The following is a 24,861-nucleotide window of genomic DNA, read 5'->3' on the forward strand; positions in this document are numbered from 1 at the left end:
GGATTTATCTTAATTTATTTGGATTCTCCGAAATAATCACGAAGAAATGTTGGAATATATGTAGGCCTGCAGCTTTTTGCCAACGGTGGCTAATTATCACTTATGGAGTACGATTTCTATTTCAGAAGTGCTTCTGGAGTATAAATTCGTTTGGCTATGTAATTTTATTTTTCTACTTCTGAAGTATTCTTTTGCTCTAGAAGTAGTTTTGGACTAGAACGACTTGAAAAAAAAAAAAAAAAAAAAAATTGACTTCTCTCTAAAAGTAGAAATATCAATTTCTGCTCAGAAATAGAAGTAAAAAAATTAATTTATGGTCAGAAGTTAATTCCTAAAGCATAAGTGTTGCCACGCCCGCCCTAATGAACCAAACACGAAATATTGTGTTCTTGAGTTTTATAACCGCTGGGGACTTCACACAGTTTTTAAGGATGGATGCCTATTCACGGGCAGAACAACGAATTTCTCGAACCCATGCTTGTCCGACGGATTTTATTTTCTAGGTTTTGGCCTGGATTCTCTCCCACTTCCCCAGATCAAAGGCGCAGACGAAAAGCTACGTTGGTTTGTCCTTTTGGTGCTTGCAGGCTGGTGAAATGTCATGTTCTCATGTCATTTTCTAATTATCACGATCGAATTCGACAATTGGAAATAGTACGAAAGGAGCTAAAAAATAAATAAATTAAGAACGTGCAAAGGGATTGCGAATTTCGATCGAGGGTTTGGCCTGATCAGGAACTTACCAAGGCTGCTTCAGTTTCTAGTAGCTAGCTTTTAAAAACCATTCAGGCGAGTGATTCAGGCGACATATTTTCGACAGTAAACCTTAGGTGGTACGACCGTGGCTTTTTCTAAGGAGACTTAAGGCCGAAGTGAAACAACGATCGAATGACATGACAAACCAACCCTAAAACGGCGCCACTGTCGAAGACGAATTGATGAAGGATTTGGGGGTGTGAAGACGGCTAGGAGTAGCCGAGCAGACGGGCAAAGCCGGCATGTCGACCGCCAAGTTGCATGTTAAGAGGAACAAACGATGATGGTTTCGAACGGGGAAAAGAGAATGGAGATATTGCCACGTGAATCGTGTGGTTCGGATTAGTATTTTTGATAGGAACATAATACTTAGCTCAAATCGTCAATTTGAGGTAAGGAAATGGCCAGACGATACCATTCTTTATGCTTCTAATGACATCACTTTCTGGCAAGTCACGTCGGAGGATATTATATTAAAGAAATGCCACTTTGAGTTTTCAAGCAAGCGAAATCGCCCATGTCGCTCGAGTGAATATATTTTTAAATGACGAAGCTCAAATTTTCTCATCTTTCTCTTTTGAGTAAACTATTTTTTTTTTTTCAAACAAACCTGGCGGTGTTGAATGAGGAAGCTCAAATTATTGGAAGTACATTAATGCAACGAGAATGATCAATTCCTTACAATTTAAAATCACGGGAATCGCTTTCAGAGACGGCCTAAGAGCTTGTTATTGTACATCTATATAGACATAATTGGTTAAGTCCTCCATGGAGGACGGGTTGTGCTGCTAAGGCTGCAGTCCGGTTATGTCGCAAACACCTTCGGTGGTTGGTTAAGGATGAACTAGTCACCTTAATACACAATAATAGGACCGAAGGTCCGTCATCCTTGGTTCTTTAGGCGGCTATACCTAAGCCTGTTCACTCGGGAATCGAGATGATATCTCAGGAGAGCTCAACCAAGAGAAAAGAGATCATGAATCGCTGCTTCAGATGCGAATTTCTTATGCTTTGGTTGAGAAGGTTCAAGATAAAGAGCTAAAGCTAATTGGGATTGATCCCTTTACTTCATATCCAGCTCCGGGCCCGGCTTCTCAGGCCTTTGAGTCTGTGATGTGTGATCCTTCTATTAGTGTCCTGCTCTGCGAATTCCTCTTAAAGGCTGCAGGATTAGAGAGAAGTGACTGGAATTAAAAAATTGAAAGGAAAATTTCAAATAAGTACCATTATTTGAAAAAGCATCTTCTTTTAAATAAGAGTGTGAAGTGTCTTATTAAAGCCATTTTTCTTTCTTCTTTTTTTCTCTTCCATTTTATTGGTGGCTGATCTTAGGCGATGGCTAACCACCGACGAAGGCCTAGGTGAGGCGACCCTCGTCGGCCGCCAAAAAAGAAAGACAAAGAAATAGGACAAAAGAAAAGAAACAAAAAAGGAAAAACATAATGAAAAAGAGAGTAAATAACGAAAATACTATTGGTAAGGCCCTTTTCTAATCAATGAGGGTACTTCAAGTCATTCTTTGAAACAAAATCTCTTTCAGGTCCTTGTTTGAAATTCTCCCAAAATTTGGCTAGTTCTGATGGCCCATATATATCCCGAACAAACCCGACTTAAATGAAGAAATACATCAAAAGGAAGAAAAAAAAAAAGGAGGAGATCAATCAAAAACATAACGTGGCATGCCAAAAGAAATACGGTACCTAACTCGCATCTAGTATTTTGACACGAAACACCTCTCAATTATCTTCTAGTGACTAAGCCACGACTACGTCATTTAAATTTAAGACACCACGAATCACGATCGGTTTTCTTTCATTCTATAAAACTCACCTATCGAAAGTGCGTTGGTAATCACCTATTCAAAATAAGTGACCGTGGGGATAAAAGAAATGGTTAAATCACAAAAAATCTAAAACCGATACATTCGTGTTATATTTATCAAACACTAAATTTTTGTATCCTAAAAATTTTCGAACCGGTACAAACCCCTAATTGACATATTTGTGTCAAATTTACCCCAATTTGGTGTGTATGTGCTAGATTTTTCGCCAAAATAATTTTTGAATTTTGTATCTATTTGGTGTAAATGTGGCACATATATACCGGTTTGAGATTTTTTTTCGACACGAAAATTAGTTTGGGGTAAACGTATATGTACTAATATGAGATTTTTTATGACACATTAATTAGTATGGAGGTAAACGTGGTACGCTTGTATCAATTTTCGATTTATTTATGATATCAATCCTAAAAGAAATCGCTTTTTATCCAATTAGAAGTTTTTCAATGTGAAAAAGAAATTTTTTAAAGCCCCGTTCCTTTCGCGAAAAATGAAATGATTTGAAAAATATTTATTTTTTCCCAAAAATGATCGCATGTATAGCTCTAAATAATTAATCAATGGAAAATATTTTCATCGCCTACGATAACAATTTATGCAAAAACATTATCATAGGCGATGAAAATATTTTCCATTGATTAATTATTTAGAGCTATACATGCGATCATTTTTAGGAAAAAATAAATATTTTTCAAATCATTTCATTTTTCGTGAAAGGAACGGGCCTAAGATGACAAATTTCATCTATCTTCTACTCGAAATGTTCCTGAATACCGATGACGTTTTTCAAGGCATTTGGGATTTTTGGAACCAACTTTCCCAAGAAATCTTTCAAAAGAACGTATCGAGATTATCGCTAAACAAAAGAAATTTGAAACATAGGATTCCCAGAAATCTTTTTTATCCGACATGCCTTTATCAACGAAATATCTGATTTGATTCGATTTTAGCTTCAGCGCTAAGTAATAGGGGACTTGGCAAGGAAGCTGAAAACGCCATTTATCAAATCTCTCCTTCAACCGCCGCGTGTGGCCAACGAAACTCCAGACGTTGCCCGTCTTCGATCCCGCCATAAATAGTCTCTCCCTCTCTCTCTCTCTCTCTCTCTCTCTCTCTCTCTTTCTCTGTGTTGCCGACCCAAAAGTCCCTTCGAAAATCTCCATCGCTTCTCTCTTCCCGTGCCCCACTCCGTCCGGTCAACCCCCATGGGAGGCGGCGCAGCGATGAGGTCCGCCGCGGCGAAGGTCGTGGGGATCGGCGGCGTGCTTCGCCGGGCCCCCGCGCCCCCCGCGGCCCCGCAGTCCGTCCGGAGCGCCTCCCGCTCCGGCGGGGTGCCCGCCATCGCGTCGGCGAAGGGCGGCGAGGTCGCCCCTGGGGACGTCCCCCAGGCGGCGGCGCAGATGCCGGCGTGGGAGGTGGACGACTGGGATTTGGCCGCGTTCGAGGAGGGGCCGGCGGGTGAGCCGATGGCTAGGGTTGTGTTCGGAGGCGTGCCGAGCTATGATGAGGCCAAAGCAGCGACTGCTGAATTGAAGGATGCTATTGACAAGTACGTTTCAATTGAAATTTTGAAGTTTCAGTATTGTATTTGGTATGCCTTAACTGTACTTTCTAGTGTGCACTTCCCTCGCTTATGTGTGGATTGGGATTTGGGTTTCTGTTTCGTTTGTGCTGTTTTACTTTACTTGTTCTGTCTGATTAATTGCTAAGAAGGATAACATACAGTTCTAGTAGCTCAACATAAGTGTTAGTCTGTGTGGAAGTTTTGATCTTTCTTCAGAAATTATGGTGGTTAGTAATAAATCCGGCTTTCGGGTTTGATGATGGAAGCCATGGCTGTGAATGGCTTTGTGAGAACAAACGTCCTGTGTCCGGATTTCTGTGAAGAAAATCGTAGTGGTGATATTTGATCAGCATAATAAAACTTAGTTGCTTATTAGGGCATAAAAAACAAAACAGATCTATGTAGTTCCCATATTATGTTGCGATCTAGGATGAGATGTATTTCTTTCTGTCTTCGCGTGTTTCAAACTGTTACTTCTGGGCGACTCTTGCCCTAAATTTGCAAGCTCCATTTCTATCAAGTGCTGGTGGTTCTTTCGGAAAGAGATTCATGGATGATGAGTAAAGCGATACTCCCTTTCTCAGGAGGGTTTGAAAAAGTTCTCATTTTGTTTTGATGGATATACTTTCCCTGCTCAATTTGTATGACACTAGTTCTCTAATTATAAAAGGATAGTTGTATACATTTGCGTCTTTACTTTTGTTGATTGTGTCTTTTTAGACTTGATTATGATCTTTGGGTTGTTAACACATATTGATGATGGTTTCTGGGCGGAAGACAAGCTTCATTTGTCTGGGGAAGGTAAAGTGTGGCTTCTGATGGGGGTGGCTTTTTTTTTTTTCTTATTTGCGCTTTTTGCTACAATCATCTTCTGCTTCTTCTTCTCTCCAGCTCCCCCTCCTGTTGGACTATTTCGATGGAATGGTCTTTGTCTTCCATCTTCATTTCTCCTTTGGACCTTATGCTTTTGGTAATCCAGGGTATATCTGTCATCCACAAGCACCGCTGGGTGTGAAGATCAACTTCCAGCAGACCAGGCCTCTGGTCTACCCCTTCTTGCAAATTCTGTTGAGACCCAATCTTTAGTTATCGGTGATGCTCTGGCAGCTTATCCGGCACCCAAACATGCTGTCCAGGCTTTTACTCTGCTGAGTCAAAGTCCTGTTGCTCAGGTACTTACCCTCCCCAAGAGCAAATGCGTAAGATCGCTTGTATAAGTAATATGTGATATAGCTATCTGATAAACAAAAGCGGCATTGCTGTGATGTCATTTCACTATTAGAGCAATCATTTTTACTGTGATGTCATTTCACTACTAGAGCAATCACTTGAGTTCCTCTTCTTTCCTTTTGTCTCCCAGAGTGTCGTTGCTTCACTTGCTAGTGATCCTAACTTCTGGAGTGCAGCTATGCAAAATGATGCTGTCAAGGACTTCCTCCAATCACAAAACTCCAGTAAGGATATCCCTCACCCCCTTTAGCACCATGATCCGGCTTTTACACAACCACCCGCCCTCTTATGTAGGAATGAATCTCTCATGTTTAAATTGTTGCCTCGTACTATTTTCCTCGTGTTGTAAGTAGCAGGTATTCAGTTGCCATATATGGAGACAAAAGTGGAGGAATCTGGTGATGATGCTCTTTCTGATGATTGGAAATCGCCAAGGAAGGTTGAAGAGATTTCTGAAGGTGGCCACGACAATGGACTCATGACCATCTTGCGGAACATCAAGCTTTCAGTGGAGGAGATGGTTAGCAACATACCCAGCTTCCTTGCTAACATCTTCAGTCTCCCATCTGCGGAGAAGACCTCTACGAACGAGGGAAATGCTGGACCAGCCTTCAACGAGAAAGCTTTCGGAGTGTCTTTCATGGGGTTGGCTCTGCTGGCTATTATCATAGTCCTTTTAAGGCGAGGCTGAGCTCATGAAATTTGTCGAAGTTACAAAAGTTCTAGTTTGCGATGCATTGATTGATTACGGTCAGGGAAAAATGTTGTCGTATGGGATGATGATGGAAAGATCGGTGTTGTATGTTCAATACACTAAATAAGAATGTACAGCTTGCATTGCACTCATGGTCCCTGGACCGAGTAAATGGTGTTGTACTTTTATTGACTGCGGGCTTTTATAAGTTAGTCCGGTTCAGTAACAGATTCTAAGTATCACATGTGGAGTCTCTCCTCTTCCTGCCATCAGATGTCATGAATAGAGATGGCAAATGGGTGGCTAAGGTTTGGGTCTGGTTGAATATGGTTTGATTCATATTGATTTGTTTGACATGTTTTGATTCATTTTCATATAATATAAATCTAACAATTCATATTCGATCCATACTTAATCTATATCCGGCTTGATCCGTATTGAGAAAAATTACTGCATTTATTCAAGTGATCCACAAATGATGAAAATCTTTCATATGGCTAAGATATTTTCATGCAATTGAAGTATTTTTAATTTTTCTGAAATTTTTTTAACTTTTTTACATTTTTATAAAAACATTTTTTTGTTATTACCCGCCTGCCACCGCGCGCTCCTGCCCGCTGCCGTTGCCCGCCATGTGACTATACGGCAAGATCTTGACTAGGGTGGTTTTTGTACCAGATCTAATGCACTGTTGTAATTCAAAATGAGGCCGAGTCATAATATGCTTTACATGCAGGTTGGCGACTATGTGGTGTTCCTCAGGAAGCTGCTTCAGGAGGAACAACAACATCGAGTGGAAGTTAAAGAGGATCAAGATTCTGAACAATGCTAGGAAATATTCGAAGCTAAACGATAGATTGCTAGTTTTCTTTCTGTTCTTTCAGTTTGTCGGCCCTCGACTCTAGAAGTCAACGATAAATTAGGCGATGATTACACGAAGAATTAGCTACCTGACTTGCATCCCTTGGTTTTCCTGCTTCATAACTTGCTTCGAGTGCTCGGTGCATCCCCGAGTTTTCCTTCTTTCTACCACGTTTCGTGATTGCTTCTGCCAATTCTTTTGAGGCTATGTTTGGTCGTTTGGATTTGGATTGAGATAGGTTAGAATAAGATCAGATTAAAAATTCTTTAAATATCCTCCGGATTATGGAAAATCCCATCACGTGTTTGGTGCAAATCCCAGATAGGAGAAAATCTTTGAAGATCTTTGAAAATCTCACTTGCCTAACCCAAACCGGATCAAAGAAGATGCGCAACAACTACGAGGATCAATGCTGGGCATGAAAAGAGAAATTTAGAGAGCTTTTTTATTTTATTTTATTTATAGCTTGCTTGTTTTTTTTGTTTTCAGGAGTTAGTGAGCTTTCTTATGCTTGAGAGAGGAGGCGATGCATTAAGGTACTCTGAACTAGTTGATTACATTTTTTGTAGGCTATATCCAAATCCAATGTTCTTCCAAACATCGGATAGGATAATTTTAATCCTATCCGGAGTTATATCCAGTCCACCAAATGCAGTCTCGGTACTCTTTCCCGCACATATATAACCGAAGATGAAATCGCCACGGGACTTTCTTTTGACTATAAAAGATGAAAACGCCATAGCTTTTAACCATATTTCCAGCCACCTTGTTGGGGGCTGGCTTCTCTGAGGGGGGAGGGCAGGCGGTGGCCACGACGTTCCAAAACAAATAAAAAATAAAAGATATAAATCAATATAATTGAGGCGTATTTACAAGTGATGCTTGAGAAGCCGCAGGTAATGGGTCCAAAGTGAGTCAAAAATAGGTTGAGTTATGATTCATATTTGAATAAGCTTTATAAATATGAACCCACATTTGATCTATTTTCTAAAACCACTAAACTCGTATGTGACTCAAGTAAATAAAAGTGAGTTAAAAAGTAGATCGAAGACCCATATTGACACCTCTAGTCATGAATAGTATTTTCTTGCCAACTTGAGGAACTTACTAGCCTTAGGAAGGGGGGTTCGCTAACTTCAGAAACTTTAGTATTGTTGTGCTCAGAAAGTATCTACAGATCTGGACAGGATTGGGCAACGATCTTCCGTTTTCTCACGTTCTTTCCCTTCCGGTAGCAACAATCTATACCATGTTGGGAAGTCCGGCAATTCGTTGTTTACCAAGACATAGGCGCGAAGAATGACCGCGGACTATGCGGAGAGCGCTGGGCCTTGCAAAGATCAGTGTAATATCATAGTATTTGGTTTTACAATGAACAATGCAATTGAGCGAGTCCATTGTATTCCCACCAAGACTACGCATCTTAAAAATCACCAATAGTACAAGATCCTGGTTTTTCTGTTGCGATCTATTCTCAAGGAGCTACAAAATTCAAAGCAACCTTTCGAAGCTTGCAATAGAGCAACAGGATGAAGTACAGCCTTTTGAATATGGTAAAATTTGCTGCTTCATGCTCTGCTTTGCTGGTATATCGCATTGGCCCTCGTGGACTAGAAAGGCATGGTCAGTCTAAAGATCGTTATTTATGTACAAGATATCTTCTTTTTCTAGATGCATCTTCCCTTTGTCTCTTCCACCATTGACTTGTGATCTGTCTGGTTGGCCCCTCTGCAAAGACAACAGCAACCCATATTTCTTCAATTTAAGGCAAAAAATAAACAATAACAGAAGAAAGGGGAGAGTAAAAGAAAGATGTTTTCACCTTCCTCAATACAAATGACAAGTATAAATAGGCTACTTCCCACTCATCTGCTGATAGTGTGCCTGAGTAGGAATGAAAAGATATTAGATAGCTCCACAGCTAATTGAGGGACCAAACCAGAAATTGCAGTTATCCATAATGAAAACAAGAAAAACTAAATCATGCAAAAACTGGTCGGTACAAGCAAGATCCTTTTCCGATAAAATGCGCATGGAATTTACAGCACAGGGAGAATATGTGCTTTAGTAAAAATATCAGCTAGGTGATCCACAGAGGAGATGGAAAGAAGATTGATATCACCAATATGGATATGCCGACAAATAAGATAACAGTTATGGCAGAAAAGTGTGCTTCTTCTGTTGGAGTGTTCCTAGTTTGTCATGAATGCAAGATGAAAAACGAAAAGAGCTTCCTACTTACAACTCATGGCTTTTAGTTTGAGAAGTATTTTAATTTTAGAAATTAAGAATATATTAAACGACCTTCACTAACTAAATGTTCAAAGATTTGAGATAGTTACCTATAAAATAGAACTTATCCCAATTAACAACAGCTACAAGCTACAATAAAAGCGAAAACATTACAGCCACAGCCAAACTGCAGCCACCCCAAACGGGCATTATATTGAACAAAAAGGGAAACTTACTTTGGTCTTGATTACCATCCCCCAAGGCTCCAAGCCTTCGCATCAATTCCACATATTCTGGCCTCTTCAAATACTCATGTACAAATTCATGTGAGTTCTTCACAAAAACTAGGTCCAACTCATACTGTTGAATTTCGAAAAAGAGCTGTGTTAATAGCGAGCTGCAGTGTCTTGCTCACACTTCTATGAGAGAACTCCAGAAATAGTAAGTGGACTCCCGGAAATAATTACCTCTTCTGCCAAAGCTTTGAAGACATGGAAGGGAACAATCCATTCAGGGCAATCGACAGCATCCTGAAAGCATACAACACATGTACCAGATTGATTCATCAAAAAAGGAAAAGAGGGAGGAAAGAAGGACAATCGGGCAACTACAATGGCCTCTTGGAGTGGCCAACTCAATGTACAAAGCTCAAACAATAGGGAGAAAAAGAATAGAAACTAGTACCTCTAGGTGAAACGTGTACTTGATTCCAAAGGGGTTTGATGATTTAAATTTCTGTACACAAAAGCACATGTGAACTTTATTATGACTTCATATCACAATTCTAAAGATGCCAAAAGCGGTGGAGCATTCACCTTCTCAGAGTATTCTTCGTCAAAGCGTATCCAGTAGACACTGTTGCCAAAAGCAAGCCCCTCCCCTGGAAATTAGAGTGAATTCAGCAAAAGTGAATCGTTGAAAATGACCGCATCATTCCTTAGTATTACTGGGAATGAACAGGCTTTATCGGCATGTATGTGCGATTGACCAATTAGAACAAACAATACCTTCTCTAAGCTTTTTTATTATCACGTTGGCATCTGGCATTGTTCCAATGAAGGTACCTCCGGGACGAAGTAAAGCTGACACATTGGCTAAAGCTCGACGAGCCCTTGCTTCAGTTGACCAGGAGTAATGCATAGCAAACTGCAATATTTAAATGATGAAAGTTCAATAATTGGCGAAGTCACATAAAGGCAAACACCCACCAGACGAAGGCCCATGCACTGTAAAGTTAATTTAATGAGGATTTTATTGTCATCGGGGCAACTGTGACGAAAGAAAGCAGATAGTCGGCATTATATATCATAATCAAATTTCATTTAAGGATCTGTTGTACTCCCCAGCATATGGCATGAGTCCCAAGTTTCAGAAGCCACAAGGAACACTTGAACACCAATCATGACACTGCATATGTGAGTTTGCAAGAAAAATAAGATCTTAAATTAGAAATACTTACCTGGCAACTACAGATGTCAAACGGTGCATCTGCAGCCAAAACTTTGTCCAATCGAACCTATTATAGCCAGCAAAAAGAGAGAGCTCCCATCAGTCCCCTAAGATTTTTGCAAGAATTGCATAACTCAATGACAATTCATCACCATTCAATTCTATTCATAATTCCATCAGGATATACCGATTTAGTTCATTTTTTGACGATATCTCAATTAGGTCGAGAATTGATGATATATGGAAAGTCCAATATCTTGATGAGCCTTAAAAGTTAGAACCTAAATGAGATGTGATGCTGAGTTGGATTTAATAATGTGATGGGCCAAAAAACTTAATCAAGGTTGAAAGATCATGCCGGACGCATTAACCCCTTAAACACGATGGGAACCACATCCCTTCTGGAAATTAGAGTACTTCCACTTGGCCAACCAAACAAGAAAGAAGCTTTGAGAAAAATAACAGCTTCTTAGTGTTTGTAGTGAAGAACCACTTAACTAGACCTTCCTCTGACAAGTATGCTCACAATTACCTCAAAACAATCTCCACATATGAGGCGTGCCGGAAATGTGAACTTCTTACGTCGTTGATGGTGGTCTGCATCACCATTATAACGGGTACGGCAATCTTCTATCTGCACATTAGATGTTTTACATGCAGTAAATTCTCTGGCTATAATCATATCAGCTATGTAGAGTAAGATACAACAGCTCAGAGAGATTGATCCTTACCGAGCCTTCAGCTATGTCTATCCCAACGTAATACCCAATTTTTGCTTTGTCCCATTTAATGAGATCACCACCCTAGTAATTAGGAAAAAACATTTTCGAAAGATATTCAAGCAACTATAAAGAAAATAAATTAATTTCTGAAAATGAACATAGACATATGAGAGCTAATAATCACCTTGCCACATGCAAGGTCAAGAACTGCATCCCCACGTCGGGCATAGAGCTGAATTAAGACACTTTTAATCTGCACAACATCAGAGTCAAGACATTAGAGAGGGCTACGGTCATCAGCCATCTTCATGAGCTAATGATGTATGATAGAAAACCTGAACGTGTACCCAATTATTAAGTTTCTTCAAGTGAATAATGGGACTAGCTTCCCGCTCTTCAAGTGTCTGGTTCGTCCTCGCACTGTAATGATCGGCAACTTTCCGGGCGAAAATCTTGGTGCTTTCATCTTCTAAAAACTGGGCATCACCTACAGTGACAGCACGAAGCAAACTATATGTCATCATAGCAATTCATCGTTTCACCTAGTCATGCCAGAAGAATTTGAAGAGGTAGATTCAGCAACAGAAACTCTTGCCACAGGTTCATTTTTCATATACCTGCCAACACTATAAAGCAAAACTTAACAGATTGTCAATATCAAAAGGGGCAAGCAACCAGTCATTCCAGCTCCATCATCAATCACCAAACAAGGAAAGCCACAGTAAAGGGCTCAAAACCAAAAGGGTGTCAATTGAAGAACTAGGTCTTCCCATCCAAAATCATCTACTTCCCAATTCCGCGAATTTCGGGAACAAAGAGAAGAGTGCGATGAAACATAAAAAGAATCAAAGCCAGGCAGCAAAAAGAACGAACTACCTTCGGGGTTGTACTTGAATCTGGATTGAGGGGGGGAGAGAGACGTGGATGGAGACGGTTCTGGGTATCCTCTTTTCATCGCCCACTACAGCGAAACGACGAAAATAATTGAACTTGGGGGTTCTTTCTGGTCCGAGGTTTTACAGGTGACGGGGCGGTCGGAGAAACAACAAATAGAACAAGGATGGCAAAAGACGAATTGGGTTCCAAGTGAGAGCGGAAAAGATGACGACGACGACGATAATGATTCGCCCGGAGCCGATGTCGAGACGGTGCTCGCTTCAACAGGGAAAGCGATGAGAACTGCAAAAGACCGGGTGCGGTTCGACCGGGGTGCTTATAGCGCCGCATCGAAATGGCTGGCGGAGAGCAATTTTAAGTTTTTACTCGTTCTCTCTAACTCAGAATTCTCGAGGTCCCGATTCAATTTTTCATCAATCCGATCAAACTCGACTTTCCAAATCCGGTCCAAGCATCTCTACTCGAGGTCCAGATATCTCACAGTGACTTTTATTTCCTTCTGTTGCATTCCGTAAGAATCATAAGAACGATACGTCTCAATTATCCTGCCACTAAGACCCACAAAAAAATAATAATAATAATATTGCGATAGAAAAATTATCTAAAAAGCCATAAATCTATTGTACTTTTTGCCAACTCAGTCCTAAACCTTTTGATTTGCCAATAAAGTTCTAAATTTTTTACGTTTTGTCAATTGAGTTCATCTAGCCAAGTTTGGCCGGAACTCGCTAACATAGACATCGGTCGCCATACATGGCGTAGACAATTTTTAATAACACATTGATTTTTTTTTTGAACTTTTTGTTACTTTTTTATTTTTCTAGAAACGGCCAACAAGGATGTGGTAGCCCTCGCCAGAGGTCGATGAGGATCCGCCTACCCTCACTAGCCACTTCCAAAAGAAAAGAAAAGAAAAAAAAGAGAGAAAAAATAATAAATAAATAAAACATTAAAATTATCCACGTCAGCACCGATCGTGTCACGTAAGACAAATGGTGTTCACATTAGTGATTTTCAGTTAAAATTGCCCAGATAGACTCAATTGGCAAAATGAAAAGGTTTGTGATAGAATTTACAAAAGTGCAATAGGTTTAGGATTTTTTGGATAATTTTCTCAAGAAAATTATTCAAAAAATCCTAAATCTATTGCAATTATGCCAATTTAGTTATACATTTATTTATTTTTTGTCAAATTAGTCCTAAATATTTTGTATTTATGTTAATTTAGTCCTTTTCGGCCACAATCTTTGACATGAATATCAACCATCCTTCATGGTATGGTCCGCACTAATATGGACATTTTTAATAATTTTCAAAATTTATATCATTTTTTTACTTTTTTTGGTCCCAAGCGAGGGAGTCCCGGCCCTAAGTGTAGGAAAAAAAGGTAAAAATAAAAAAAAATTATAAAAATTCAATATAAAAAGTGTCCACTTCAACGCTTGTTGTGCTACGTATGACAATCATCATCCACGTCAATTATTTCCAACCAAAATTGGTGGGAAAGGATTGAAGTCACATAAATACAACAATTTTAGGACTCAACCGGCAAAAAGAAAAAGAAAAGCTTATAACTAAATTAACACGATCACAATAATTTTGTGACATTTTTTGGTAATTCTCTGTGACTTTCCCTATTATGACTCAATCAAGTTTTCAACGTTAGAAAGCATTTCTCATGTATGAATGAAATTTATCTAAAACCCTTTTTTCAATTAAGTATTTTCGATGCATCGGGATCTATCATGAACAGTTTCATAGCTTGTATTAGGGGCGATAGGTTCTAGGGTTCATAAGTTCCATATTTGGAACATGAAACCTACCAAGGCTATCATATTATAATAGGATCTCAGTTTTTGGCCCCTGAAACCTATTTTATTTTTCTAGAACTTATATTGTTTTTTCTGTCTGGTTTTAGGGTATACCCAAAAACCGTTTTTTCCTTCCTTTTTTTGAATCCATTTTTACAACAAAATAATATGAGCAGCCACATGGCTCTCTAAATAAAATACGATCAGCATAAATCTTTATTTGCCAAATGCATGATCACGTACAACTATAAACGATGAAAAGTTCAAACACATAGTCATGTACAATTATAAATAATAAAAAGTTCAAACATGTAATATAAAACATAAATTATAAAACTCTATTTCCCATTAATCAAAATAAATTTTTAAACCCCACTCTCCATTTTTCCATAAAAATATTGCTCCAAAGAATAGAGAGAGGCAACAAAGAATGGAGAAGAAACAAATGAGGCAAGGCAGAGTTAGACTCAACCTAGAGAAATTATGTTGTTTTTACTGTGTAGTGAAGAATCAACTCCCGAGTAGGTCTTCACTTGGAAAAGGGAACCGGAGCGTGTTTTTTGGGCGACACGGTCCGATTCTCTGTTCTAACCCTTCCTACACACCCCTAGCTTGTATGCTCGTGAATATGCTGTTCAATCTTGCATGGCATTTGAAGCTTTGTTTTCTCTTTTTTTGACTTTGGCGTAAGCTAAACCACATCCTACCGGTTTACAAGTCATTTGATTTTATATTAATGGGAAGATGATACAAATGATCCATAAATTTTAACCCAATATGCAATATGATCCATGAATTTTCAATTTGTTCAATGTGGTTCTTGAACTTTTGGAACATGTTCAACTAAATCCCTTAACTATAAGAAATTGTCTAATGTCGTCCCCGAACTTGAATTAATGGAAGGACTACATTAAATATTTTTCTATAGTTCGGGGACTAATTGAACATGTTCTAAAAGTTCATGAATCATATGAGTCAAATTAAAAATTCAGGAACCACATTGGATATTGTGCTAAAGTTTATGGATCATATTGATCAAATTAAAACTTCAGTGGATCACATTGCATGTTGAGTCAAAATTCGGGGACCAATTTATGTCATTATCCTTATATTGATTCCTTAGTCATACTTACTCACAAGATTACGTTTTTGCGCGTTGGTTCATGCTCATTCGGGATTTGATTCCTCATATATCTTATGATCTTAATGTGGTACTTACATAAACGACCAACAAGATTAGTAACCTAAATGTGTGTACAACCCTAGAAAGCCCAACTTAACAAGAGTAGGCCCATATTACAATTTTTTATTGAAATATTAGACATCCTCGTGAATACCATCATCATAGGTGAAGTATATAACTGGTAATAACACTAAGATCACATTTAAGTGGGATACATATGCAAGGAATATTTGTTTGTAAGAAGCATGCATCTTTATCAACATCAAGTGCAGATGTTCGTTTCATGAATGATTTGGTTGACGGACATAACCACAATTTACTTCACCAGGATTCCTACAGGAAGGACCCCGCTGTTTCTTGATGCATTAGGATGAATCTAGGAGAGCGAATTCGGACAACAACAAGCATGATGATCGTAATTCACGTCTCGATCGACAGTCGGTATGTAGTTTTGCGTGTAGCACCGGCCTCGAGGTAGCTGGAGAGTTGTCCTTATAATTCAAGCGAAAGGCGGTAGTATAATGCTTGTACACACAGAGCTGAGGAGTAAATGCATGACCTACCACCACAGTCTTGACGAACATGACAGTGTGAGAAACACCACAAATGAAGGGTCCAATCCAGTTCTTCATTCCACAATCTCATTTGACTAGGGAGACAGACACACAAGTCCAGCCAGTTAGGTTTGAGTAAAGAGTATAGTCTTGCTCTTCTTCTTAACTACATTGTTGTTTTCTATGTCGCCCTAACACCGGTCTTCAATGGCGGAGTTCGTGCTTGGATCCTGACGCTGCAAGGGCTCTCAAACAGCAGCTCTGTCTCGGCCGTCATCGTGTTCGGAGACTCAACGGTCGACACGGGGAACAATGACTACATAAACACTATCACCAAGGGAAATGTCCCACCTTATGGGAAAGACTTCGTGAACCACACTCCAACAGGAAGGTTCAGCGATGGGAGGTTGATTCCTGATCTTATAGGTGAGGTTTTTCTCTTATTCTGAACGACTAAGTAAAGTTGAAGTATGGTGGATTAATTCGTGTGTTTGTTTGTGGAGCATATACTGTGTTACAGCTGCATACTTGGGGGTTAAAGAACTTGTGCCGCCCTATTTGGACCCCGGGGCTCGGTACGGCGGATCTGATAACCGGAGTTTGTCTCGCCTCTGCGGGCTCCGGATATGACCCTTTTACTGCTAAAATACGCGTAGGCAATTCTTCCACTTCTGTCAGTACTCAATAGTAATCGCTCTTGGCTACAAAGAACACTGAACCTTTGTCTCCGCTAATCGTAACTATTGTGTTTTTTTGTTGCTCCTCTGTTCATGAATGTGTAGAATGTGATATCAATGAAGAAGCAATTGCAGTACTTCAAAGCGTACAGGAAAAAGCTTGAGATGGCAATCGGGAAGGACCGAACCAGAAACATCATCAGTGAGGCCGTGTTTGTGATTAGTTGCGGAGCCAATGATTTCATCAACAATTACTATGGTCTTCCTTTCAGACGGCAAAGCTTCACTCCCCAGATGTACCAGCAGTTCATATTGAATCATGTAAAAAATTACACTCAGGTTGATTACTCGAAATCTTTTGGCTCTATGCAAACTGCAGATATGATACCAATGGTTTCGATGCTCACTTTTCGCTCTATACCGTAAACGTTCTTAGAGGCAATCTTGCTTGGATAGTTAATTTGTGTTAGAGAATGTGATCTGTACGACTGGCTATTGTTGGTATAAACTTCTTCTCTCCGGACTTAGTTTTTTTATTTCCATTTCCCATTTTGATGAAACATTGGTAAGAGCTTTGGTTCTACCTTGAGAAGAATTTACCTGATAGAACGATCTACATCTGGAGAACAATGGAGAGTGCCTCTAAGGAGTTACTTTACACACCTCGAAGTCAGTAATTCTGTTCGCTTAATTCGTAATTTTGTTGTTTTTGGAAGCCTGATTGGACTCGTGATCGGATGATGCTGTCAATGTAGACTTTGTTGAATCAAGGGGCTCGAAGAATTGCGGTTGCCGGACTGCTGCCAATGGGTTGTTTATGTCAAATATCTAAATTCGATCCTATCAACGATGCAAGAAAGTAATGGAAATTCGCACAACATAAGAATTTACGTGGTTCGGCAGCCGAGATGTTCCGCTTACCTACGTCCACGGGGAGATGAGATCTGTTTCACCAATAACGTAGAAAAGTATACAGCCGCTCTTTCTCACACCCTCTCTATATCATAGAGATCTGTTTCGCCATAAATATATATAGCGAAACCCTATATGGCACAAATTACAAAATTGCCCACATAGCCTAAAATATTTAATTTTCTCATAGAAATCCTTCTATAATCGAACATAAAATGCCTTCAGCGGCTCGGGGGCGCTGCCCCCGCGACCCCTTTCGGGGGCCGTGAACCGTCTCATAATCTCTTGGATAACAAAATACAAGACATCAACTTCAACAGTTTACCTGTGGTCATCAACCTTAATCCAGGTAACCCTTTTCGAGATCGCAGCTGCATCGAGAAATTCTCCTCGGTTGCTTGGAATTACAACAAGATGCTTCAAAAGGAACTAGGCAAGATGGAAAAGAGCATGAAATCTCCTGCTGTAGTCATAACTTACATCGACATATACAATCCACTGATGCAAATGATCAAAGCCCCGACCAGATTTGGTGAGTTCTCAGATTATTTTTTAAAACCATGTCCTCTCGTGTTTAATGCATAAAAAATTTGTATCTTAAAGCTGGTTAACTATGTGCATTTGATGTTTCTTTTTGTTGGGAAGGTTTCGAAGACGTGAACAGCGGATGCTGCGGGACAGGCATCATCAAACTGTCATTCTCATGCGATATGAATTCCTACGTATGTCCGGATGCATCAAAGTATGTCTTTTGGGACACACTACACCCGACTGAGAGGGCTTACTCCATCATCTTCGATGCTGTGCTACCCAGTTTCGATGCTATTGTCAAGGGCATATAGTTCTAGTCACCCTTTTACAGGACTAAATCATATGTTTCTGCTTAATTAATTCTCTTTCTGTAGCTTGTTTTCTGGTTATTGAAGGAGCATTATTCGTTACGTTCGTGTAACTGCAATTCTCGATCTAAATAGTCATTTACAAGTTGAGGCGATGTTAAGGCTCAGCAAACTTTGCAACATTAATGTATTTAGTTTGACTCCGACCTCCTTTAACTTAGTTCAAACTCGGTTGGAGTCAGAGCTACTGGTGCTATGCCAGGAACAACATTTGCATTGTAGATATGGTCGAGAACGAGCGTGCTGAAATGCTGGAGAATGCTGCACTGTTACAGCAAATATTGAAGAACTTGGTCAATTTGTTACAACCTGATCTGCTCATATTAGTTGCCATTGTCTTGGCACAGTATTTCCAAAGTAAATGAGAATGAAAATGAGATATTCATCTTAAGAAGTCAAAAGTTGGAGTCAGAAAAATTTGCTGTGGTAATCAAATTTCATTTACATATGTTTTTCTGTTTTCTTTTCCCTTGGTCATTGGTCCTTCAAATTCCCAAGGCAAAATACAGCATCTGCTTGATTAAATTATTTAAGGACAAATTTTAAATCTGGTTGCTTAGATCACCTTCTGACCTGAGTACACCTTTGAACCACTCAACTGATGATTTGGGAATTCTTGTGAGGTTATTTTTGTAATCAACATAGTAGAGTCCGAACCGAACTGTGTATCCCGAGTTCCACTCCCAGTTGTCGAGCAAAGACCACACAAAATAGCCGCGCACGTTGCAGTTATCTTGCCTGTAATTAAGACATGCTCCATGAGCTACTACCACGGCATCAATTCTCAAGCTTCCATGTAGTGGCAATACGTACACACAAAACATGGATTCCGGCGTTACCTTATAGCAGTAGATAGGTTTGCCAGATAGTCCCTGTGATATTCTATCCTCTTGTCGTCCTGTAAAGCCTTGTTCAAACCTATGTAAGGCCTATTGAGATCATCCATACCTGCATAGTTGATTCACATTCACCACAAGGAATGTCCTATTGATATGTGGAGGTGATTTCGAGCATCGTTCATTGAGGTGTTCTGAAAATTATATGAATAATTGCGTCTATAATGGTCTATCTTCAGTGCTTGTGATGTAATCACTCACCGTTTTCTGTTATGACGACTGGCGGGTTTCCATACTTATCTCTGACATATCTAACTAACTTGCTGATGCCCCAAGGCACCACGTGTAGCCACCGCAAAGCTGCCTGGAAGAGGATATGTATAAAACATCCATTTTGACTAGAACCTGTTTTAACTACATTTTCCAAATCAAAGAACAGCAGGAACATACCCTTTCTCCTATAGCAACTCCTGCTCGAAAAGCTACAATGAATGAAACCACAGAAAGATATCAACATAACTAGCAGTTCCAATATGTACTCGGGTCTAAAAAGAAAATAGGTTGAACTTTTCTTCGACTGCATACCGGTTGTTATAACAGCATTATCAGAGGAAGCATCCTGAAGTATTAACTTCCGGATATGGGTCCTGTCATTTCGGGCGTACAATGTTGTGTAGTGATTTAGTCCAACAAAATCCAAGGAACCCATCAGGAACTTGGACATCTCCGATGAGATTTCAGGCAGTCTTTCCCCTACCAGATTCTTCATTGAAAGAGGGTATGCTCCAAAGAAAAGTGGATCAAGGAACCTGGGTCACCTTAAGCTGCTCAGACATCTTTATCACTGACCACTTTTCAGTAATACCCTGAAACAAGATATCTACAAGCTACTTACCAGCCAATGGCGAAATCCATCGCTCTATTTGCAGCATCCTGGTCCTCATTGCTGTCTGATATCGGTTCATACCATTTGGCGTCTAGTGATATTCCTATCTGACCTCCTTGCTTTTCCTGCCCAAAGGCAAGTGATGAAAATAGATATTTTTAAGAGGGTTTCGTTTCCTGGACAAATTTGTGATTGGTAGAAGCTTGGAGTCGTACCCTGAAGTTCAGCTTATAGTTTTGGTAAGCGGCAGCATGAGACAGGAGGATGTTGTGAGCCACAATGTAGGGTTCAACGGATGATTTGCCCCTTCTGCAGAATACATGGCCGAGAATAGAGCACCTCCCGGGCGCTTGAAGTCCAGTGTCATAGCCTTGTATTGAGAAGCCATGAGGTTCATTGAATGTGATCCAGTACTTCACTCGATCTCCGAAAGCCCGGAAGCAGGTGGAAGCATAGTTCTCGAAATCTTTACTGCAATTCGGTATTTTCTCTGAGCATGGTTCATTTAATTTTTCCTGCTAGCGAATGCAGTTTGTGATCAATATCAAACTCACACTATTCTTTCACTCAGCCATCCTTCGTACTCATCTTCGAGCATCTGTGGAAGATCCCAATGATATAGTGTTACATAAGGCTCGATTCCTGATTGAAAACCACAAGCTAGCCTTAATATCATCCTATTCTTGGCGTGATCAGAAGTTAAAGCGAAGACCAAAAATAAGACCTTGTTCCAATAAAGCATCAATGAGTCTGTTGTAGTAATTCAGCCCTTCTTTGTTTGGTTCCCCTGTTCCATCTGTTTTTCAAGAATTCTGGAAAATTATGTCTTTGGTGAAAAGGATAGACCGAGAAACTGGATATAAACGAAAAGGAGGGGGGCGATGCAGTTCTTACTTGGAAAAATCCTTGGCCAAGATATTGAAAATCTGTAAGCATCCATTCCTAGATCATTCATCAAGCCTATGTCATCCTGCAGTATTTTTTAATTGGCCTATGATTAGTCACATTTATAAAGGATAAGCAACTATCTCTGATTGACTAGTTAAGCCCTTTCATTTTTCACATGTATAAGATATTCCTTACATTGAGTATGCTTCATTCAGTGCACGGAATCATAAACTAGGTGATACGTCGCTGTCTGTCTGTCATTCTCATTCTTCTTTTTCACATTAGTACTACTTTCCAAAAAAGGGAAGCTAAGACTACATGTAATCCTCCCCTATAATTGGTCACCAATGGTTTCCGCATCCAATGGCGTATGCAAGCGTATTACCGTTTATTCATTCTTAGCACCCCGAAATGATCGACAAACTTGACTGACAGAAGGCCAGTTGGTAGTTGATGTTAACTGTGTGTCTGATGCAAGTTGGGCATAGAGTAAATGCAATATAAGGTAAACTTTACAGTCTTGGAATATACCTTGAAACGGTGGTACTGATCAACAGCAGTGTCCGCATTGCTGAAATCTAGTATCTTACCTGGTGACAACATCAATGAAGAAGCAAAAAAGTTGCCTTGCTCTCCAGACTTCGTTTCAGGAAATCATTAGCTTGCTTCACAAGTAAAAAAAAAACTTATACCTGGTTGCCTCGTGAAGGTGTCCCATATACTTGCTCCTTTGTTTCCTTCGTTCACAGCCCCTTCAAACTGCCAAAACTGACAATCAATACACCTTCGACAATAATCGGCTCTTCGCCACACACTTCAAGTCATCGCGGAAACGGAATTGGGGGGTCTTGAAAGCAACCTGATAAGCCGAAGAAGCTGTTCCGAAGATGAACCCATCTGGGAAATCATCCCTGCTGATGGACTCTGAGTTTGAGAAGAAGTAGAATATCAGAAGAATAAGAATTAAGGCGACTCTCATGGTGTGAGCAATTGTTCTCTAAAGAACTCCCTTGGCTTCTTATGATGATCCTTGAGGAACCCTTGCAAGAAAAACAGCGGGAAAAGCAAAGGAATGCTGTGTTTGCTGTCTTTGTTTTGAAGGTGAAGAATGAGGCTGAAGAAGAAGTTAAAAAAGGCAGAAGTGGCTGGTTGTCCCTTGCACTGAAAGGTGACTTCAAATCCAAAAACCTCTGCGTCTCTGGTCCTTTTTGAGTGCACGTTGAAGGATGATGTCTACAGGTGACCCTGAGTGAAACAGGAAACGCTGAAGAGGGAAATGAAAAACGTGAGATTGGATCATGGGACAAACAAGAAAGAGAGTTTTCTTGCTTGAATGTACTTTGTTATATGGTGAGTGTTTTGTTCAAGAAACAGCAAAAGAGAGGCACGTAAGAAATGGGAAGTCCACAAGGGAAGAGAGATAGCTTGGACCTAAGGCAATGGGAAGAATCCAAAGTAGGTGAGAGGAGATCCTTCATCATCCTCTAACAACAAAAATACATTTTTTTAAGAAGAAAATTGATCAAAATGAAGTATTTACACCAAAAACAAAGAAAAAGGTGGAGATGCTTAAAGCGTGGGAAAAGCTGGAGAATGAATTGTGGGATGGGATTTGTTCTCGGGGTGCGACACGTGTAAAGAATTCGTGTTTTCATAAACCGGTTTCTAACGGTATAATCTAAAAACTTAAGGGCCTAATTGCGACAATGATATGATTTAGAGGACGGAAAATCCTCATTTAAGTTTTCACCCACCTCAACTCAGAGCATTCAATCATTTATTTTTTGGTCAATGAATTATTGGTTGACTTGATATGGATTGCTTAGACTTTGAAGCATGGTGCTCTTTCGTCATCCTTTTAGCTAGCAAAAACAAAAGTACTGTATTCCATTACATGTTGTATAGGAACAAAAAGAAGTAATCTGACCATCAACAACAATGTGAAGTAAGACCATGTTAATAAGATATATCTTATCACAAGTTTAATATCGGCCGTAATAAAGTTACACGTTACTTGTAACACGATTGCATATACCATACACTATTCTCATTACATGATGCATGTTTTATCGAAATTCAACCTAATCTTGGCCATATAGCAAATTGTATTGCACGCAGTAAAGTCAATCTTTGTCTCTATGCTTTTGTAATGGGTACAGGGGTTAACCTTCATCTTTACATAATAAGTCAAACTAAATAAAAAGTTTACATGATTAGTCTACTCAAAATCAAACGGTTGCAAGTCGCAAAAGCCGATGTTAGCATAATGTGGTAAACTAGATTATATTTAGATTAGATAAGATTGAATGATTGATCATTCACGTTGGCTAGGCTTGCACGCATTTCTCGCTCGATAATGGTCAAACATTGCTTTAAAGATTATCGAAGAAACTTAATAGAAGAAAACTCCAATTTAGATGGGGACGGTGCCGCGCAGCCCGACATTATTATAAAACATCTCACCAACCTTTGTCAACCTTGTCCAGATGCTCTTCTAGTTCGTCCTAGAGGTATGGGTTTGACTTTCACTTGTCATTTCTTTTTCGCTTTTCATTATCTGGTAGCGTTTCTATATTTAATCTTATGTAATGCCGAAAATGTAGTATCAGCATTACGGCTTCAGGAATTTCGAAGAAAATATTAATAAGCCCCTTTTATTTTTTGGGTTGAACCAAATAAGTAGGGATAAGCGGTTTCATGTGGTGTTGAAACATGTTTTTTTATTTTTTTGGAACCTAGATCCTTACCTACATATCCTAACACTTACCCTATCACAAGTTGTAGGATTTACTCAGATTCTACCCATATTTTTAACTGAATGACTGTAGTGAATCATCAACTTTAATGAACAGCACTTGTCATTACAATTTGTTGGTGTTATCCTACATCGGTTATGGAAGGGGCTGGTTGGTTTACAAGTGTAAGGAAAAGTCTTGTCCTGTGAGCTAACTTTTGGAATAAGAGGCTCAAGACCATCCTACACCGGTATTAGAGCCCAAGTTACTAATAAATTTGAACCCAATAGTCACACATGAGAGACACGATTGTTACGATTTTGACCCAAGACTCGATGTGTGACGGGAAGACTCGACGCGTGAGGGGAAAATTGTTGAGGTTACCCACATAAATTATAGAAGGGGCTAGTAGTCGGTTTATAAGTGTGAGGTAAAGCATTGGACACACGGATGAATATAAAACATCAACAAAATAAAAGCCCGAGTCGGATTACACACTCACCATACAAGGTCCGTCTAGCAAGACGACGCTCGTGTTGCTCTCCCACTTCCCCATTTTTACGATTTAGGAGTCCTTTTTTCGAGCCCTCCCTTCCATTAATCCCTACAAATAAGCATAATTGTAATTGTTTGGACCATCTTTCTAGTTTTTCTTTTTTGTGTTATTCCACATTGTACTCCCATTTGTTTTTGCAGCAAATTCGTATTTGACAAACAATTCAATTTTAATACATGGGTAAGAGTCAAGTACAAGTTGGACAGGGTGAGTGTCACTAAATTTATGTTTCATATAAATGGGTCAATTTGGATAGGAATATATTCGACCCAATCCAAACTCACTTGATTCACTCATTCGACGGCCCTACTTGAGGTACTATTAAAAGTTTTTATAAAAAAAGAGACAATCTAACATATTGAGTTAAATCATAATTAACCCAAGGCAATATGATAGATTGGTGAATATTGTGGACGATGAGAAAGTATTTCGAGCACTTTTTAATTCAAACAATTTTACATGTAAAATAAAAAAATGTATGATAATTTCACTCATAAAAGGGAGGCAGTTCCCAAAATAAAAACCATCAATTTGTCGCGCTTATGTGTTGAGTGATGTGGGATGTACATGATGTTAGCCTAAAAAATCAGAACGTGTGGATACAAGGTTAAATAAGAATTTAAGGTTCACATATATACATATAATATATTGATTTTGGTAGGGGTGTGCGTGTCCGGG

At 39.5% G+C, this 24,861-nt stretch overlaps 3 protein-coding genes and 1 pseudogene across 4 annotated transcripts; 2 read left to right on the forward strand and 2 right to left on the reverse strand.

The window, feature by feature from the left end:
• The first annotated feature begins 3,708 nt into the window (after positions 1–3,708).
• Positions 3,709–6,236, forward strand: LOC115727548. 2 transcript variants are annotated; one of them, XM_030657776.2, is made up of 4 exons: positions 3,709–4,145; positions 5,140–5,332; positions 5,521–5,614; positions 5,744–6,236. In XM_030657776.2, the coding sequence occupies exons 1-4, from the start codon at positions 3,802–3,804 to the stop codon at positions 6,079–6,081; spliced, it is 969 nt and encodes a 322-aa protein (XP_030513636.1). In that variant the 5' UTR covers positions 3,709–3,801; the 3' UTR covers positions 6,082–6,236. The 2 variants fall into 2 exon arrangements, with proteins under 2 accessions (XP_030513636.1, XP_030513637.1); XM_030657777.2 differs by having other exon boundaries at positions 3,728–4,145; positions 5,747–6,236.
• A 2,074-nt stretch (positions 6,237–8,310) lies between these two features.
• On the reverse strand, positions 8,311–12,551 carry LOC115727562 (mRNA cap guanine-N7 methyltransferase 1). Its single transcript, XM_030657793.2, has 13 exons — positions 12,226–12,551; positions 11,697–11,836; positions 11,534–11,602; positions 11,359–11,430; positions 11,160–11,261; positions 10,638–10,694; positions 10,186–10,324; positions 9,994–10,058; positions 9,863–9,913; positions 9,646–9,708; positions 9,415–9,538; positions 8,769–8,830; positions 8,311–8,674 (listed from the first exon to the last, which is right to left on the reverse strand). The coding sequence occupies exons 1-13, from the start codon at positions 12,302–12,304 to the stop codon at positions 8,576–8,578; spliced, it is 1,122 nt and encodes a 373-aa protein (XP_030513653.1). The 5' UTR covers positions 12,305–12,551; the 3' UTR covers positions 8,311–8,575.
• A 3,338-nt stretch (positions 12,552–15,889) lies between these two features.
• LOC115727559 lies at positions 15,890–18,380 on the forward strand (annotated as a pseudogene).
• A 202-nt stretch (positions 18,381–18,582) lies between these two features.
• LOC115727555 (putative beta-glucosidase 41) lies at positions 18,583–22,284 on the reverse strand. Its single transcript, XM_030657786.2, has 14 exons — positions 21,752–22,284; positions 21,585–21,651; positions 21,424–21,482; positions 20,899–20,974; positions 20,729–20,800; positions 20,559–20,646; positions 20,220–20,475; positions 20,014–20,129; positions 19,704–19,927; positions 19,569–19,600; positions 19,380–19,482; positions 19,122–19,230; positions 18,831–19,020; positions 18,583–18,785 (listed from the first exon to the last, which is right to left on the reverse strand). The coding sequence occupies exons 1-14, from the start codon at positions 21,869–21,871 to the stop codon at positions 18,768–18,770; spliced, it is 1,530 nt and encodes a 509-aa protein (XP_030513646.1). The 5' UTR covers positions 21,872–22,284; the 3' UTR covers positions 18,583–18,767.
• Between the last annotated feature and the right edge of the window lie 2,577 nt (positions 22,285–24,861).

This window comes from Rhodamnia argentea, chromosome 2, assembly GCF_020921035.1.
Source record: "Rhodamnia argentea isolate NSW1041297 chromosome 2, ASM2092103v1, whole genome shotgun sequence".
NCBI lineage: Eukaryota > Viridiplantae > Streptophyta > Magnoliopsida > Myrtales > Myrtaceae > Rhodamnia > Rhodamnia argentea.

Bases quoted from the DNA above. Each gene is read 5' to 3' on its own strand.
- LOC115727548 (XM_030657776.2), top strand. From the start codon at position 3,802: ATGGGAGGCGGCGCAGCGATGAGGTCCGCCGCGGCGAAGGTCGTGGGG. The intron at 5,333-5,520 runs GTACTTACCCTC...TTTGTCTCCCAG, and splicing joins GTCAAAGTCCTGTTGCTCAG to AGTGTCGTTGCTTCACTTGC. The intron at 5,615-5,743 runs GTAAGGATATCC...TGTTGTAAGTAG, and splicing joins CCTCCAATCACAAAACTCCA to CAGGTATTCAGTTGCCATAT.
- LOC115727562 (XM_030657793.2), bottom strand. From the start codon at position 12,304: ATGAAAAGAGGATACCCAGAACCGTCTCCATCCACGTCTCTCTCCCCC. The intron at 11,262-11,358 runs GTAAGGATCAAT...TCTAATGTGCAG, and splicing joins TAGACATAGCTGAAGGCTCG to ATAGAAGATTGCCGTACCCG. The intron at 10,059-10,185 runs GTATTGTTTGTT...TCTAATTTCCAG, and splicing joins AATAAAAAAGCTTAGAGAAG to GGGAGGGGCTTGCTTTTGGC.
- LOC115727555 (XM_030657786.2), bottom strand. From the start codon at position 21,871: ATGAGAGTCGCCTTAATTCTTATTCTTCTGATATTCTACTTCTTCTCA. The intron at 20,801-20,898 runs GTAAGAACTGCA...CTTGAAAAACAG, and splicing joins TTGGCCAAGGATTTTTCCAA to ATGGAACAGGGGAACCAAAC. The intron at 19,231-19,379 runs GTGAGTGATTAC...TCAACTATGCAG, and splicing joins AGTCGTCATAACAGAAAACG to GTATGGATGATCTCAATAGG.